General features: G+C 57.1%; 1 protein-coding gene across 2 annotated transcripts in view; it reads right to left on the bottom strand.

Annotated features, from left to right (window-relative positions):
• Positions 1-1,930: 1,930 nt before the first annotated feature.
• The window catches only part of TLN1 (talin 1), a 32,045-nt gene continuing 19,033 nt past the window's right edge, over positions 1,931-14,942 (bottom strand). The window contains exons 29-57 of one of the 2 annotated variants that reach the window (XM_032396734.1): positions 14,551-14,748; positions 14,204-14,343; positions 13,930-14,023; positions 13,737-13,826; positions 13,500-13,622; positions 12,192-12,335; positions 11,598-11,759; positions 11,222-11,362; positions 10,947-11,128; positions 10,640-10,772; positions 10,332-10,433; positions 10,073-10,243; positions 9,830-9,979; positions 9,619-9,720; positions 9,423-9,542; positions 8,533-8,679; positions 8,193-8,359; positions 7,874-8,057; positions 7,654-7,779; positions 7,439-7,555; positions 4,788-4,973; positions 4,547-4,654; positions 3,926-4,031; positions 3,606-3,730; positions 3,381-3,506; positions 3,189-3,251; positions 2,892-3,074; positions 2,624-2,752; positions 1,931-2,498 (exon numbers count right to left, since the gene is read on the bottom strand). In XM_032396734.1, the coding sequence (XP_032252625.1) occupies positions 2,373-2,498; positions 2,624-2,752; positions 2,892-3,074; positions 3,189-3,251; positions 3,381-3,506; positions 3,606-3,730; positions 3,926-4,031; positions 4,547-4,654; positions 4,788-4,973; positions 7,439-7,555; positions 7,654-7,779; positions 7,874-8,057; positions 8,193-8,359; positions 8,533-8,679; positions 9,423-9,542; positions 9,619-9,720; positions 9,830-9,979; positions 10,073-10,243; positions 10,332-10,433; positions 10,640-10,772; positions 10,947-11,128; positions 11,222-11,362; positions 11,598-11,759; positions 12,192-12,335; positions 13,500-13,622; positions 13,737-13,826; positions 13,930-14,023; positions 14,204-14,343; positions 14,551-14,748 (3,945 nt within the window). In that variant the 3' untranslated portion in view covers positions 1,931-2,372. The remainder of the gene's footprint in view (positions 2,499-2,623; positions 2,753-2,891; positions 3,075-3,188; positions 3,252-3,380; positions 3,507-3,605; positions 3,731-3,925; positions 4,032-4,546; positions 4,655-4,787; positions 4,974-7,438; positions 7,556-7,653; positions 7,780-7,873; positions 8,058-8,192; positions 8,360-8,532; positions 8,680-9,422; positions 9,543-9,618; positions 9,721-9,829; positions 9,980-10,072; positions 10,244-10,331; positions 10,434-10,639; positions 10,773-10,946; positions 11,129-11,221; positions 11,363-11,597; positions 11,760-12,191; positions 12,336-13,499; positions 13,623-13,736; positions 13,827-13,929; positions 14,024-14,203; positions 14,344-14,550; positions 14,749-14,942) is intronic. The other variant, XM_032396735.1, reaches the window with a different exon arrangement.

The raw sequence follows: 14,942 nt of genomic DNA, 5'->3' as shown, positions 1-14,942 counted from the left end.
AAGACTTGTTACCCAAGGATTTAGATTTAATACAATTAATTTTTAAAAACTGCTTCATCAAGGACATTCTTAAGTGAAGCTGGCATTTATTTTTTAAATTGCTAGTGCATGGTGGTGAAAATTACAGCCATTATTAGTACAGTCCGTTCCAGTGCCTTGTTATGCGCTAAGGCAGTTTTACCCACCATCGTTTTTGCATGGTCAGTACAAATGTTGAGCACTGTGAAGAAGGAAAATAATGTCTTAGTGTTATGAAAATAATCTTGAACTTATGGACTCCTGAAAGGGTCTTGGGCACCAGTAGGTGCCTGAGGACCACATTTTAAGAACTGCTAGTCTAATGGGTAATCGAGCCTCTCCCCAGAAGGCTCCCTGAGGCATCACTAGTAAGAGGTATGGGATTGGTCAGTTTTTGGGGACATGGCAGGGAAGTGGTGGCAGGAGTAAGCAGCTGTCCTGGGCTGATAGCTGGAGGAGTTCAGACAGTCTGGACTACCACTTGTTGGGGAGGTTGTAGAAGGGATTTGAACTCTGGTTCCCAACTCACGATGCTAGGACATTGAATCTGGGGTGAGGGGGCACAGTGGTATGCACTGGAGTTGCCAGGCCTCTGCGTCAGAGAGGTGATAATGCATCTCTATTTTCCAGTGCTTAGCGTGGGCATGGCTTAGCAAATATTGAATGAATTAATCACGGGAGTGATGGTAGGAAGTTGGCACCTTCCCTAATGGGCCGCTCTGGGGAGGACAAAGTAATTCCACCTACTTTTTTTTTTTTTTTTTTTATTTTTAAAAGATTTTTTTTATTTATTTGAGAGAGAGACAGAGCATAGAAAGGGAAAGGGTCAGAGGGAGAAACAGCCCCCCGCTGAGCAGGGAGCCCAATCCTGGAACGCCGGGATCATGACCTGAGCTGAAGGCAGTTGCCCAACCGAGCCACCCAGGTGTCCCAATTCCACCTACTTTAAACTTACTCTACTGGGGTAGGAGTAGAAGATGCCATGGCTTCAAGGAGGTGAAATGCACCCAAGAATAGTAGTGGGTGATGTTTGTGTTTTCCTTGGAGGGAGAGACAAGGAAATATTCTGGGCCACAGGGCTGGTTAAAGAATCACGCATGAGAATCATGGCGGACCTGAGAGGACCGCCACCTGGTCCATGCCGTGTGGGCAGAGGGGGTGAAGTCGGAAGGAAGCGGAAATAACAGCTACCTCCCTGACCGCCTCCCTCCACGTAACCTCCAGATTAGCAGGGCAACTGGGCAACTGGAACGGTGCTACCGGGACCCGCCTGGCCGTGAGGGGAGCTGTGCCCCCTGATGAAGTCTTACCTCAGGGTCAAGCTTTTTCAATTCTTTTTCTTCTAGTGCTATTCTAGGCAGGAGTAACCACAAGGCCTTGGAGGGCCTACAAGTGCCCTGTCAGCAGGAGAACCCACCCGATGCGGCCTCAGGTTGGACTCTCTGCTTGTTAACAGCCCCCACCAGATCTGTGGTCATAGGTCTCTGAGGCTCAGACACTTGTAACTTACAGGCTTATTCTTTTCAGCAAAACTGCTTTTGCAAACTTTGAATTTGGCCAGGAACTGCGTTTGTTCAAATACTCTGAGCAGTGATGAAGCACAGAGTGGCCTCGGTAGCCACAAAGAACAGTGGCAGCTGCTGTCCCAGCAGAAGAATGACACTTGGTGAGGCATGGGCAGTGCTGGCCAGTGAGCTGGGGACAACAGGACTTCTCAGCTTCCTAACTATGGTGACTTTGGGGATCTGGGTGCAAGGAGGAGGAAGGGGCCGCAGGGGGCAGAATGCCACAATGTGCCCCCACTCCATTTCTGAGCCAGGGGAAGTTGGTGATAGAACTGAATTGCATTCTTTCCTCCACATTCTCTTTCCCGGAGGGGAATCTCCCATCTCCTCACAAAGCCAGGCGGGGGTCGCAGGCAGAATGACCTTTATTGGGAGCATGACCTGTTTGGGGCTGACAACCCCGTGGCCCCCACAGGTAGCTGGGGGTGGGGGTAGAGACAGTATCAGAAAAGGAGGAGTAGAGCCAAGGCTGTGGGGACTGGCAGGGTGGAGCGGGCGGGAGCCCCGGCAGGTTCAGGCCGAGGCGCAGCAGCGTTACTACTACTCTTGGAGCGTGAATACGCTAGGGAGGGGCAGGCACTTAGGGGGCCCTAGGGCACGAAGGCACTTGGAGGCAGGGAGGGCACGGGGGCATGTGCAGCGGGACCGGGCAGGCCCAGGCCCGGGGTTTGGCAGGCACTCTGGGGAGTGCTGGGGCGGGGCGGGGCGGGGCGGGCCGAGCCCCAGGAGGCTTTGGTAGTGGCCCGCACAGTCTCTGGGCCGGGTCTGCATTAAATAGCGGCGGCTGCCCTAGTGCTCATCCCGAAGCTCTGAAGGCAGGAACTTGTACTGCTGTTGCCGGATCTGGGCCAGCTTCTTCCGCGCCTCTTCCAGCTCTCGCTCCTTCCGAAGCATCTCTTCCTGGGCGGCGATGATCTGCGGGGTGGAGACCAGGGGCTCAGTTCAGCGAGGGCGCACCAGGCGCGGGGCGGCCCGGGGCCAGCGCGGGCGGCATGAGCGCCCTACTGGCCGTGTCCGGCGGTGTCTGGGGCGACGCTCACCTGGGCGATGCCCCCGACCATCTTCTCCTTCACCACCACTGTTTCGTTCTCCTGGTCTTCAAAGGCGGCGGCCTTCTGGGCCGCCTTCACCAGGTTGTCCGAGGCTCGCTTCACCGCGTTGCCGGCGGCCTGGGCAGAGGGAAGGCAGCGGGAGGCCGGAGACTCAGCGGCGAGAGTCGCTCTACGCCCTCACGGGGACGCGCGGCTGGGGGGTAGCGGTTTAAAGCGGCACAGCCCAAGGGGCCGTCGGATGGCCAGGGTTCCTCACCTGAAGTCGTTTCATCGCCTCAGAGTCCTGGTCAGCCTTGACCTTGCAGGCCACAAGGAGCTGGGCTGTGGAGGCGGCCACCTGCTTGGCTGATGAGATGAGCTTCTCCTGGCTGGCGTGGCCTTGCACGGCGGCATTGGCGGCTTCACACAAGTTGTTGGTGGCTGCAGCCACCATCCGGGCCTGAAGTGGGGAGGGTTAGGTTAGAATATGCCTCTTGCCCTGGTCCTCCCCCCCCCGCCCCCGGCCTTCTCAAGCCTCCCTAGCCGAGGGACCTAGTGGGCGCTGTGTACTCACAGCAGAAATGAGGCCCTGGGACCACTGCCCATCATCCAGTGCATTGGCTGGAATGGCGCCCACCTGGGGGGGGAAAGAGGAGGGCCTGCTCACACCTGTGCCCTCCGTGGGCGTGTAAAAGCCCCCCATCAACTGGAGGACGGGCAGCAAAGCGGCTGCTGTGCCCGTTCTCATGCGCGTCCGAGTACGTACCTTCCCCTGGGCCACCAGTTCCCTCTGGGCCGCTGACGCTGCCTTTACCAGGGCGCTGGTGGCCGCCGCGATGGACTTGGCAGCTTCCAGGATCTGCTCCTCAAAGTTTAGGGACTCATCCGCCTCCTACAAGGAACAGACAAAGGTTGCAGAGAGAGACGCAAAGTGAAGGTGGGGGCGTTCTGCCAGTAGGAGGGGCGGGAAGAGGGACGGGGGAGGACTGACCTTGGGTTTGGCCCGAGGCTTCAGCTGCTCCAGCTTTTTGGCTGCAGCCTCAATGGCGGCCGCAGCCCCCAGGAGCTCGTTCTCAGCGATGACTGTGGGGTCCTCTGGGTCCACCCATTCTGTTCCTGGTGGGGCGAAGGGAGGAAGGCAAGGGCTAAGGCAGAGCAGGGAGGTCAGGAGCACTGGGCAGCATGGTTAGCGCCCCCGGCACCTGTGGGGACTGCGGGCAGGGCCAGCTCTGAGCAAGCCCAACCAAGAGGCAGAGATCCCCCCCCATGAAAAAGGCTGCCCTTCCCTCCCTGCCCCTGGTCACCCCTCACCCTTCATGGCCTCAGCAGCCTGGATGAGCTCGGTGACCGAACCAGCCACACGTTTTGAGTGTCCCGTCAGCTGCTGCTTCAGTTCTGGGCTTGGCTTCTGCAGGGTCTGGGGAAGAGAGGCCAGGGAGCAGGAAGCATCAGATCTTAGCTTCCGCCGGAGCTACGAGACAGGCCAGCCGTGCCCCCTGCCCCCTGCCGGGACCGCTCCACGCCGCAGCCCGCAAACCGCATGCCGCCTGCGCAGGTGTGCTCCCGGCCCCGCACCGCACACATGGGGAAGACAGTGGGGCTGTGTGTCACTCACCGGCTGACAGGGAGCAAGGAGAATGATGAAATGAGGAGAAAGAAGAGACGACGAAGGTAGAGAAGGGGGCGGTCAGGTGGGAAGAGAGGAGATAAGAGAAATGAAGAGGAAGAGGTGAGCGGGAAAACCAAAGATGCTCAGAATGATGGGGCCCCAGTGGAAGGGAGGCTTGGGCATGAAAACAGATTTGGGAAATAGAAGGTGGGGCGGGGAGGAGATGTGAACAGCCGACTGGAGAGCTGGGTGTGGAGCACATGGGGAGAGGACCGTACGCAGGGAGGCTGGTACGAGGAGCAGACAGCGGCCGCCTTCCTTACCAGCAGCACGTGGTCCAGCAGCTCCAGGTAGCCGTTGGCACACTCCCGGCCGTAGTGCAGGGCCCGAAGCCGCACATCAGGGGCCACTTCTGGGTGGTAAGCTGCTTCCTGTCCCGTGGAGTTAGCGTTAGGGTCCCACAGAGCTCCAGGCCCCCAGAGCCCCTGCACTTTCTCCGCTCCCACGTTCTGCCCTAAAGCTGCCACACCGCCTCAGACTTCGCCTCGCTACCAGGGTTTCTACCTTGCAAGCCCGAAGCATGTCTGCGATAGCGCGACGGCTCAGATTAGCCGTGGCGATGACGTCCTCCTGGCGACAGGAGTTGCCAGCGGCAACAGCCTTGGCTGTTGCCATGGTGATACCCTTGGTCATGCGAATAAAATCTTCTGGGGTGGAGGTCTTGGCAGGTGGCTCTGGGGAACAGAAGACCTGTTGGGGGTCGAACAAGAAGGAAGATTGTACAGTGAGTGAGACTTACTTGTCTAATGTAGCACTCCACTTGTATAAACTGGTCCATTGATCCACGGGCTCGAGAACAGCCATTCACTGAGTACTTAGTGTAGATCAGGTCCTTGGAGGAGTTCACGTATCACAGCTAACATAAGGCTGCTGGTCATTTCTGACCGAAGTGATTGGGGAGAGTTTGTTTGTTTGAAATTTATATTGTTTGAAATTTGAGAGTTTATTTGTTTGAATTACCTTTGAGCTGGGTTTTCATTCCTAAACTATAGAGAAGCCTTGAAGGGGTGAGTGGCAGAGGTGGGTCAAGGGGCTGGGTCTTAAGAGACCTAGATAACAGGAGGGTGTTTTAGGTACCCAGTGGGCCATGAATAACCAGGATGTCAAGTGAGAGAGTATCAAGCAATGTTCTAGAATTATAGGGATGGTGGAAAAAAGGTTGTTGGGGCCTTGAGTATCAGACCAAGGTACTTAAAATTTTGCATAGTAAGTAAAAAAAAATTTTTTTTGATGTATGTGTTTATTCAGCAAATTATTAAAAATCAGCAGGTGGGGGCGCCTGGGTGGCTCAGTCATTAAGCGTCTGCCTTCGGCTCAGGTCATGATCCCAGGGTCCTGGGATCGAGCCCCGCATCGGGCTCCCTGCTCCGTGGGAAGCCTGCTTCTCCCTCTCCCACTCCCCCTGCTTGTGTTCCCTCTCTCGCTGTATCTCTCTGTCAAATAGATGAATAAAATCTTTAAAAAAAAAAAAAAAAATCAGCAGGTGGTAGATTCTGTGTGAGGTGCTAGGAGTGCAGTGGGGAATAAAGGAGACAAGGCCTTTGTTCTCATGGAGTTTACACTATAGTTTTGGACACAGACAATAAGTAAACAAGCAGAAAAACTAAAGACTGAACTGGGCTGTGAAGGAAATAAAGAGGGTGCCATGCTGAGAAATAAAAATGAGGTCCTTTCTCAGGTAGGTGGCTGGGGAAGCCTCTCTGAGGAGAGGACTTTTTTTTTTTTTAAGATTTTATTTTATTTTTTAAAGTAATCTCTACACCCAAAGTGGGGCTCGAACTCACGGCCCCGAGATCAAGCGTTGCATGCTCCACCGACTGAGCCAGCCAGGCGCCTCTGAGAAGAGGACATTTAAGCTGCAGCCTGAAGGAGGGAGGTTGGCAGGGGCCGCGGGGCTTGGAAGGTGACGGTTAAGGAGTGTGGATTTTACCACAGACGCCAGGACACTCCCTAAAGGGTTTTAAGCAGTGAAGTGACATAACCTCGTTTACATTTTCTGGCTCCCGTGTACAGAGAGCGCATCGGAGGGGTGAGTGAGGGGGCAGAGCAGAGGGAGGCCACGGCATAAATACACTGTGGGCCTGGTGACGGTGTGGACGAGGTGGAGGTGGTGGGGATGGGGAAAAGAGAAAAGGCGATCCGCTGGGAGGGAGCGCTGACACATCTTGGCAACGTGCTTGGGTGTGGGGAACGAGAGAAAGACGGACGTTACAGCTGCATTCCTGCCTTTAGGATCTGAGTTATTATTAAAAGGTGCCACTGACTGAGATGAGAAGGACCAGGGAATGCTCAGGTTTGGGAGGCAGAAAGTTAAAGAGTTTCAGTTTGAGCATCGCCGAGGACCATATCAGGGAATTCAGAAATGAGCAAGATGAGAAGGAGATGAGAATGGCAGCAGTCGGAGGAGAGGAGAGTCCCAGGCAGAACACCCGCGCAGCAGAGTGGAAGGAGAGCGGACGAGGATCCCAACCCGGGTGCCCACAGCGGGGCAGGAGAGGAGGGCTGAGAGGAGCAGAGAAGGGGAGGGCGGCTGGGAGGTGGAGCAATGGCCCGGATTGGGGACCAAGACCGGGAAGTCACAGGTGACTGAGGCGGCTCCTGTCGTAAGAGGAAGTGGCTTGTTGGCCAGAAGCTGGGAGGCCTGGCATCTCAGCGGTTTGTCAAACAGGCAGCTGAGAATAACTAAACTCAGAACTGAAGTCAACTTGCTAGAGAACGGCCGGGGAAGCGGTTAAACGTGCCAAAGAAGAGGACCGAGAAAGCAGGCGATTTGCACCAGTTTGGGCCGGCCTCCGCGTCTCCTAGGCCCACGGGGGCTCGCCGACACCACGGGAGAGGCGCTCGAGAAGCAAAGACAGAAGCCGCTGTCACGAGGGCCCAGGAAGAAAGAATTCCAGACAGGCTTGTTCACAAAGTCAAATGATTTCGAAATGTCTGAAGAAGATGAAAGCCAAGAGGCGGCCACTGGCGGCGGCGGGAAGCGGGAGGGGGGAGAAGGCAGGTGTCCAACGCTAACTCGGAAGTAGGCGAGGAGGGGAAAGACACCAGCACGGCTCACTGACGCATGTGGCAGTGAGCGAGGAGAAGGAGGAGATTCACAGTCTGTCACGACCCCTCTCGGACCCACGTCCCCGGGGCCCCCGGCTCCCGCTCACCGCCAGCTCCTGCCGTATGTGTTCTGTGGTTGCCTCCAGGGCCCGTGTGCCTTTGGTGGCCTCATCTTCCACGGCTTTCACGGTCTTAAGCAACGATGTCACATTGGTCACCATCACCTGGGGGCATCAGAGGAGTTGCGGGGGGTCACGTTAAGGAACAGGAGGACGCGCAGCGACCCGCCCCTCTGCTGATGCTGTGCTCGTTCCCCTCCAACCTTGGCAGAGTTCTTGAGCTGCCACACAGCAGGGTCGTCCCCGACTTTGCCAGCCGCGGCCTTCGTGGCACTGATGAGGTCTCCCAGGGCTTTGGCCACATCTTTCACTGCGTTGATCAGCACCACCTGCGTGAGGGAGCGCAAGCTCTGGTCCGTGGGAGAGACAGGGCCAACAGGCGGTGAGTGCTTCTGGCCAGAAGTAGGGGCGTCGGGCGGCTACCTGTGTCTCAGGGTCCTCGGCTCCCAGGCTGGCTGCACCCAGCTTGACGACGTCAGCGAGGCGGGTGATGGTGGCCACGGAGGACTGGGCAGCCTGGGCTAGCTTCTCCTGGCTCCCGGCCGCGTTCTGCACCAGGACCTTGGTGTCTTCCACCAGCACCTTTGCGGTCTTCAGAATGCCCTCCCTGAGGGAGGGCCCGGCTTAGTGAGCCCTTCACAGGCCTGCCCCAGCCCCTGCAGCCCCTGCAGCCCCTGCAGCCCCTGCAGCCTCTCCCGCCACCCCCCCCGGCCCGCCTCCAGGAGGCCCGTTCCCTCCTCACCGGTGGTCTGCGAAGGTCTCGGCCCCCTCGCGATTGAGAGTGCCGGCCGTGGCGAACATGATGGTGGTGTCGAGGTCAGCGATGATGCCGGACACGGCGCTGGCGGCCGTGATGCAGGCCTGGGTGCCACGATTCCCCGCCTGCAGCGCGGCCAGCACGTGCGACACCTGGGGGAGGGAAGGCACGTGGGGACTCCGGCCGGTGCCTCGTGGAAGGGGGCGGTCACCGGTGGCCGGGAGAAGGGACGGAGGAGAGGGCTGGGAAGGCAGGAAGATGACGGGAAGGGCCGCCGCGGGGTCGGGGAGCCAGTGCCCCAGTCCACGGCGATGGGCGCAGTCACCTTCTCGGAGACTCTCCGGGCACACTCTATGAGCTCCTTCTTGGTGTAGGCGTCGCTGGGGCTGCACTGCAGGGCGCCCGCCTTGGTGACCAGAGCGGCACAGCCGTGCCCCAGCTCCTGCACGCGGTGCTTGATGTGGGCACCTATCTGCGAGCGGATGGGAAAGGGACATGGCCTTTACAAATGGCACTCGGGGACCTCCATTGTGCTTGGAGGAGTCACGAAGGACCTAACAGAACACGCATCGTAGACTAAAGGGGTGGTGAGAAAAAGTGCCAGCACGCAGATTTCCTGTTTCACATCCTTCAGGCAGGAGGTCACCTCCTACACATGGAAAATAATAGCATGTAGGCACCAACTGGTGAGGATTATGTTAAGCCCAGTGAGGAGGTGGGGGAGAAGCACTTTATGCTGGGGTATTTGAATCAGAGGGCCACGGATTACAATTTGGCCGGGATGTGGTTAAGGAGGGGTTTGGGGCTGGGGATTAGGTGTGTGGTGGTAAGATCCAATTACTTGCTTTCTTGGAAAGCCAGGAGCTTAGGGAAGGAAGAACTTGGGTCTGCAACAAGGAAGAACTAAGAAGAGATTACAGACCTGTAGGATAGCAGAGAAGCAGCCACAGTCCCAGAGGGGTGTCGGCAGACCAGGAAATCTCTAGATTGTCGGCTGTCTCCTCTATCCCCATGACTTTGATCCTGTCCCTACACGAGCCCTGATCACTCTTCAGTGGAATGGCCCTGAGGGGGTGTTCCCCTTCTAAAGAAGGCTAGACAGAGTAAGGGTGGGACGGCCCCAGAGGCTCACACGATGGGGACGAGGGCACGCTACTGCGATTTTCTGTGAGGGGCGGCGGGGAAGGCCTTCACGGCAGCTGCCCCCATGTTTACCTCTTCGTTTTCAGCAGCCACAGCTGCAGGCTTGGCCTGGGAGGCCAGGCGGCCGTAGTCACTGGTCAGCTGGTTAGCAAGAGGGCCTAGCTCCTCAGGGCTGGTGTTTGACTTGGTTACCTGGGGACGACAGAAGTAAAGTTATGCCCACGCTAAGCTCCCTGGGGGTGGCCTTCTTACACTCTCCCAAACTCACCATCTCTTGAACGGTGACCGCAATGGCCTTGGCTGTCCGCACCATAGTCGTCTGGTAATCCACAAAAGAACCTTCTGGTTCACCCATTGGTCCTTCATCTAGCTGAGGGGGGCGGATGGGGAAAGGAGAAAGACTATCAGAGTCTCTGACACTGAGCTCAGGGACCCTGGCCCAGGGGAGCCTCTGACCACAGGCACCCAAGGACTCTAACCTGGTTGATGGCCTGGGTGATGGAGTCCACCATGCCGCCAACAACCCCAGCAGCACTGGCTGCCTCGTTGAGGGTTGTCGTCAGGTCCTCTACGGCCTCTGTCATCATCTGCACAGCCTCCTCCAGGGCCTCCTGGGTGTGAGCTGCTTGCTGGGGGGCAGAGCGAGTGAGCGGAGGGGGGCTCTGGTGTTCTGCTTCTCTGACCTCTTCCTGGTAGCAGCCCCTCCCTCCCACTTTCAGTACCTTGGGGTTCCCGCCAGCCTCCTTGGCTGTGTACAGCAACTGCAGGGCAGACTCTGCCAAGGTTTTGGTCTGGTCCAGGAGCGCCATCTGCTGCGGGTGGCTCAGGGTCTTGGAGGCAGCACCCACCGCAGCCAGGGTGAGTGGCTCAAAGTATTGGGCCATCTGGGACACCTGAGGCGAGGGGTTTGAGCGGAGGTCAGCTGGGCCTGGAACCCTCGCTTGCCCTGCCCCGGGACTCCCCACTTGTCTCTCCGGGTACCTTGTGTCCCAGCTGGGAGGCTTCAGCCCTTGCAGCGCTGGCCAGTGGCTCGATAAGGTGGGAGATCTCCTGCACTGCAGTGAGCATCTGAGTGTGCAAGGCCTGGGAAAGAAGCGAACTTGAGCCCTGACTGGGACCTGGAACAGGGCCTGCTACCTCCTCCCATACTGAACTCGCTCACTCCCCTGGGCACGTTCCTCCTGTACCCTTGACGTCTCCATGAGGCACACTCCTGGATCCCCCTCTTCCTCGAGTCTGCCATCTCTCTCCCCAGATGCAACCTTCCGTATAACCCATTTCCCCCTTACCTCTTGAGAGATTCCCTCCCGGGGAGCAAGCTGTTGGCTGACAGCAGCGAGGGAAGCCTGGTCGAGGTCCCGCAGACAGCTGTTCAGAGCTGCAATGGCCGCCTCGCACTCCAGCTGCCCTGGAGCCTTGTCCCTGTAGACACATCATAGGCTCCAAAACCACGAACCGCCCTTTAAAACAAGGCTAGTCTATCTTTCCCCATACCCCCCAAATCTTGGACAACAGCCTATCCCACCTAATTGCACTACCCTCCCCCTGTTCTGCTCTGTGTTCCCTAGCCACACTGGTTCTCTGCCCCTGCAACACCTCATGCTTGTAATGAGCTTCTTGATGGAGTCTGAGACAGTCCGGGAGTGGCCAGCGAGCACCGACCAGCGCGGGGGGTCCCGGGGATTGACCGCTAGGGCCCGGGCTGTCTGGATGAGGCCCCCGGCGCTCTCCAACATCGTCTTGGCAGAGACCACAATGGGCTCCATTGCAGCCCGGCCCTGGGGAGAGAGGAGGCAGGGAGGTGAGTCTCAAGACTCCTGCAAGCATGAGGGGGCAGCCGGCCCATTGGTTTTCCCTTCACATCGCCTCACCTCAGGGCTGATCTGGGCAGGAATGCTGGCGAACTCGGGGTTGGATGCAAAGGCACTCAGATTGTCCACGGCCTCCAGCAGAGGGGCCGTTGCTGCTCGGCACTGGGCACGGTTCTCTTCTGTGAAAGCTCCGTCAAGTGCCTGCAAGGGGGAGGGACAGAAGCTCAGGACTGACTGCAGGCCAGGGAGGCGGAGCGCAGGCGTCCTCTCCCGGGCTAAGGGGGTGGGGAGGGGCTGCTGGTGACCGGTACGGACACGGAAGGGCCTGGGCTCAGGCAGACGGGCTGCGGTAGAAGGCCCCAGGGACTGATGCAGGGACCGGGGGAGAGCAGACTGGACGGTCAGAGGGAGGCTGGCAATCTCAAACGCTGACAACCTTGATAGTTTTGACAAGATTGGCTGTGCTGTTGGCCACCTCCTTGGCCGACTGTACGAACTGGCGCTTGGCGGTGGGATTGGCCGTGCGAGCGGAGGCCAGGCGGCAGCTGTTACACAGCGCGGAAGTGTGCTTGGCCACGATGGTGGCCGCAGAGAGCACCTGCGGAGACAGACGTGCGGGAGAGCCACGATGAGGGCAGGGGCCCTGCGCGATGGGGGAAGGAGAGCAAGACCTCTGCAAGTCTCGTTAGGAAAGATGGAGTCACCTGGAAAGTGAAGATTTGGGAGACAGAGATACCCAAAGATGAACAGGGTGTGGGAAGGGGGAGATGGAAGACGGCCACCCTGATGGAGAAACTGTAGTAGGGTAAGTAAGAGAGTGAACTCAAACTGTCTACAGAGAAGTTCTGAACTTAGCAGTAACTAAGAGTGACAAGAAACATGGCAGGAGAAGACAGTTACCCCCAGAGAAGCCGTGTGTGAAAGGTCAGCGATACGCCCGCACATCTCCCACATCTCCCTCCTGGGCCAGTCCATCTTGGCCGGGCACCGTTTCCCAGACTTGCCCATAGCACCTGCTCCCTTAAGTTACCTGGGCCTGCGTACAGCCAGGCTCCCCCAAACTCTGACAGGCCATCTGAATTGCCTGGTTTGCACGGGCGAACTGCGTGGGCTCCACCAGTCCTTGCTGCCCAGCTTGGCTGTTGGGATCAGAGACCCCCACCAGATATGCAGCCTGGGGAGAGAGAGGGGTGGGGGTGGGGTGAGGAAGAAAGACCATCTCTCAGGTGGGACCGACTACTGACAGTGGCGACAAAGTGGAGTAAGGGTAAGTTTAGTAGCCAGGGTCCTATGTGAGCAGAGGTATATTAACAAATGATAGTAGCACTATAAAAAAAGAAAAAACCTCTCCTGTTAAATGTGTTTGAACATTTCAGAAGTTGAAAAGGTAAAAAAAATAAAAAATAAAAAATAAAAGGATAACCACATGGTAAGGGTTTCATCAAACTTCTGTGTAGATGTGTATCTGGGGGATTGTAAGGTAAAAAGTACTGCTTACTCTAAGTAGAAGTCAAAAAAGGTTTGAAAACTGCCCCGGCACGCACACACACGTGCACGCATGCAAAGCCCCTATGCAAGAGTCCGAAAACTCTGCAGGTTGTTACGACCACTGATATTTACAACACCTCCAAGCTTCAGAGATTTGGAGAGAGGGAAGGGATGGGTGTAACGGTTGCCAACGATTTTTTATGATTAGATGACCAGCAGAAGGTTTGATTTATACTTCAACACATGGTCGCTCTACTTGTTCCTCTCTCTGCTTTTCCAGAAATAAGTCATACCATCTAGAATAGGCCACCCAACAGAACAGGGCAAAGGGAGGTAGGGGAGACTGAGGGAGCAGGCTAGTAGGCTTTCAGGGAAACAGTCTGAGATGAACTCTCAAGCCAGCCTGCCTTAAGGGTTCATGTACTAAAGCAAAATACTCTCACAGCGAACAGGTTGTTTTAATCTTCGTAACTGCATAAAAAGGCAAAGTGGTGACTCAATTAACTGGAACTGTAGTCACTGGTACTATTTTAATAAAGTGATAGTTATGTGAAAAAGAACTTGCATATGCCAGTCAGCATATACCAAGAAAGCCAGGGCTGGAAAAGGGCCACTGATTGGACAGTGTCATCCTAACCCAAGGTGCCAGGGGCTCAGGGGTGACAGCGACCAGAACTGTTGGTATTCTATGGTTGCTGACAAACATCTCCACCGAGGGGAAAGAAACCCAGCTTCCACAGAGTTGGTTTTGCAAACATCACTTCTTGGTTACCTACAGGAGCGTCAGGCTGTTGAGGAGGCGGGGGAGGGAAAGCAGGGGAGCGTGTGGGGACCGTCGCAGGGGAATAACCTGTGCGGCTGCCTCGGTGAAGCCACAGAGGGCCTTGGAGGCTGTGGCGATGGCCTCCCCGAACTCAGGCAGGTTCCCGTTCTTGGCGTTTTGGGAGATGCCAGTCATGGCCTCACCCAGTACCTGAGAAAGAGAGGGTATCGGGAGAGTCCGTCCCTGTCCTGAGAGGGGCGGAGGAGCCGCTGGTTTGTCCCTTCTTCCTGCCACCAGCCCTCCTGGGCCCCTTGCCGCACTTACCTTTGAGTTCTCCATCACACTGTCTAGGCAGCCGAAGTAGGACATGTCATTGATGGGCTGGACCGGGTTCTCTAGGAGTTCCCGGACAGTCTGGACAGGGGGAGGACAAAGTAGGACTCAAGACACCTCCTTCACCCCCAGACCCAGAACACCGTCCTCAGCCTCCACACCACGCAGCCTGCCGAGCGCCCACCTCCAGTTCCCGCAGGGCATTGTCACACTCTTTCTGGCCTGGCGCCTGCTGGGTACACATGGTGATGAGCTGGTTGATGCTGTCAGTCACCGCCCTGGGAGGAAGAGAAAGTTGAGTGGGTGCACGCACAGGCCATCATTCTTGGGTCCTCCATACACGGGAAGTGTCTGTTTCTCTTTCGTGTGTAACCACTCCTAAGCGGGGACTTCTCATGAAATGTCCCCTCCCCAGTCTCTTCAACACTGCCGGGCTGGGCTTCCCAGCTCCTACATACCGGGCAGCTGCAGCCAGCTGACTCTTGAGGTTGGGGGCAGCAGGGTCTGTGGACAGGGCCTTGGCAGCCAGAAGGAGTTTGCTTGAAGACATAGAGATGCCCTTCAAGTTGGACACGACCTGGGCCCGGTCCTCCTGGCTCTGTTGAAGGTGAAAAGGTCAACACATTGTCCAGTCAGTCCTTTCTTATCTGTCTCTAAAAGGGCTCTTCCGTCCCAGACACTCAAATGTTGCTAGAGACTGGGGAGGGGGAGGGAGGAAGGGAGGGAGGGAGGCAAGGTCAGGACTGAGCAGTCACACGGGTACCTCTCGCCTAACCCCTGAGCCGGACCCTGTGCCTTTTCATACCGGGGCCTGTCCTGCCATCTCCACACCAGCTTCCAGGAAGGTGCTGAAGTCCTGTCCAAATCGACCTGAGGCTCGAGCCAGGTCCTGGGGGGTTCCCCGAGAAGCCTGTACCAGTTCTGTGGCTGCCTGATTCAGCCCAGCAGCGGCCTCATTCAACCGGCTCTGAGCTTCTTGAAATGTCCCGGTGCTGGGGGGAAGCTGCAGGGTCAGAGAGAAAGTCAGAAGCGAGCATGGGGAGCGATGCGAGGGAGAGTTTGGTCAAGGAGCGCTGGGAGGTGGGCACAGAGCCTGGGAGTAATGAAAGGGGGTAAATCTGGGAAGTCAAGGTCAAGGAGAGGTCCAGAGGTGGAAGGAGAAGCTTGGAGTTCTTCAGCTCCTACGTGCCTCCCCTG

This window comes from Phoca vitulina, unplaced genomic scaffold (assembly GCF_004348235.1).
Source record: "Phoca vitulina isolate PV1807 unplaced genomic scaffold, GSC_HSeal_1.0 scaffold94, whole genome shotgun sequence".
In the NCBI taxonomy this organism is placed as follows: domain Eukaryota; kingdom Metazoa; phylum Chordata; class Mammalia; order Carnivora; family Phocidae; genus Phoca; species Phoca vitulina.
This window is presented reverse-complemented; position numbering and strand designations above follow the sequence as displayed.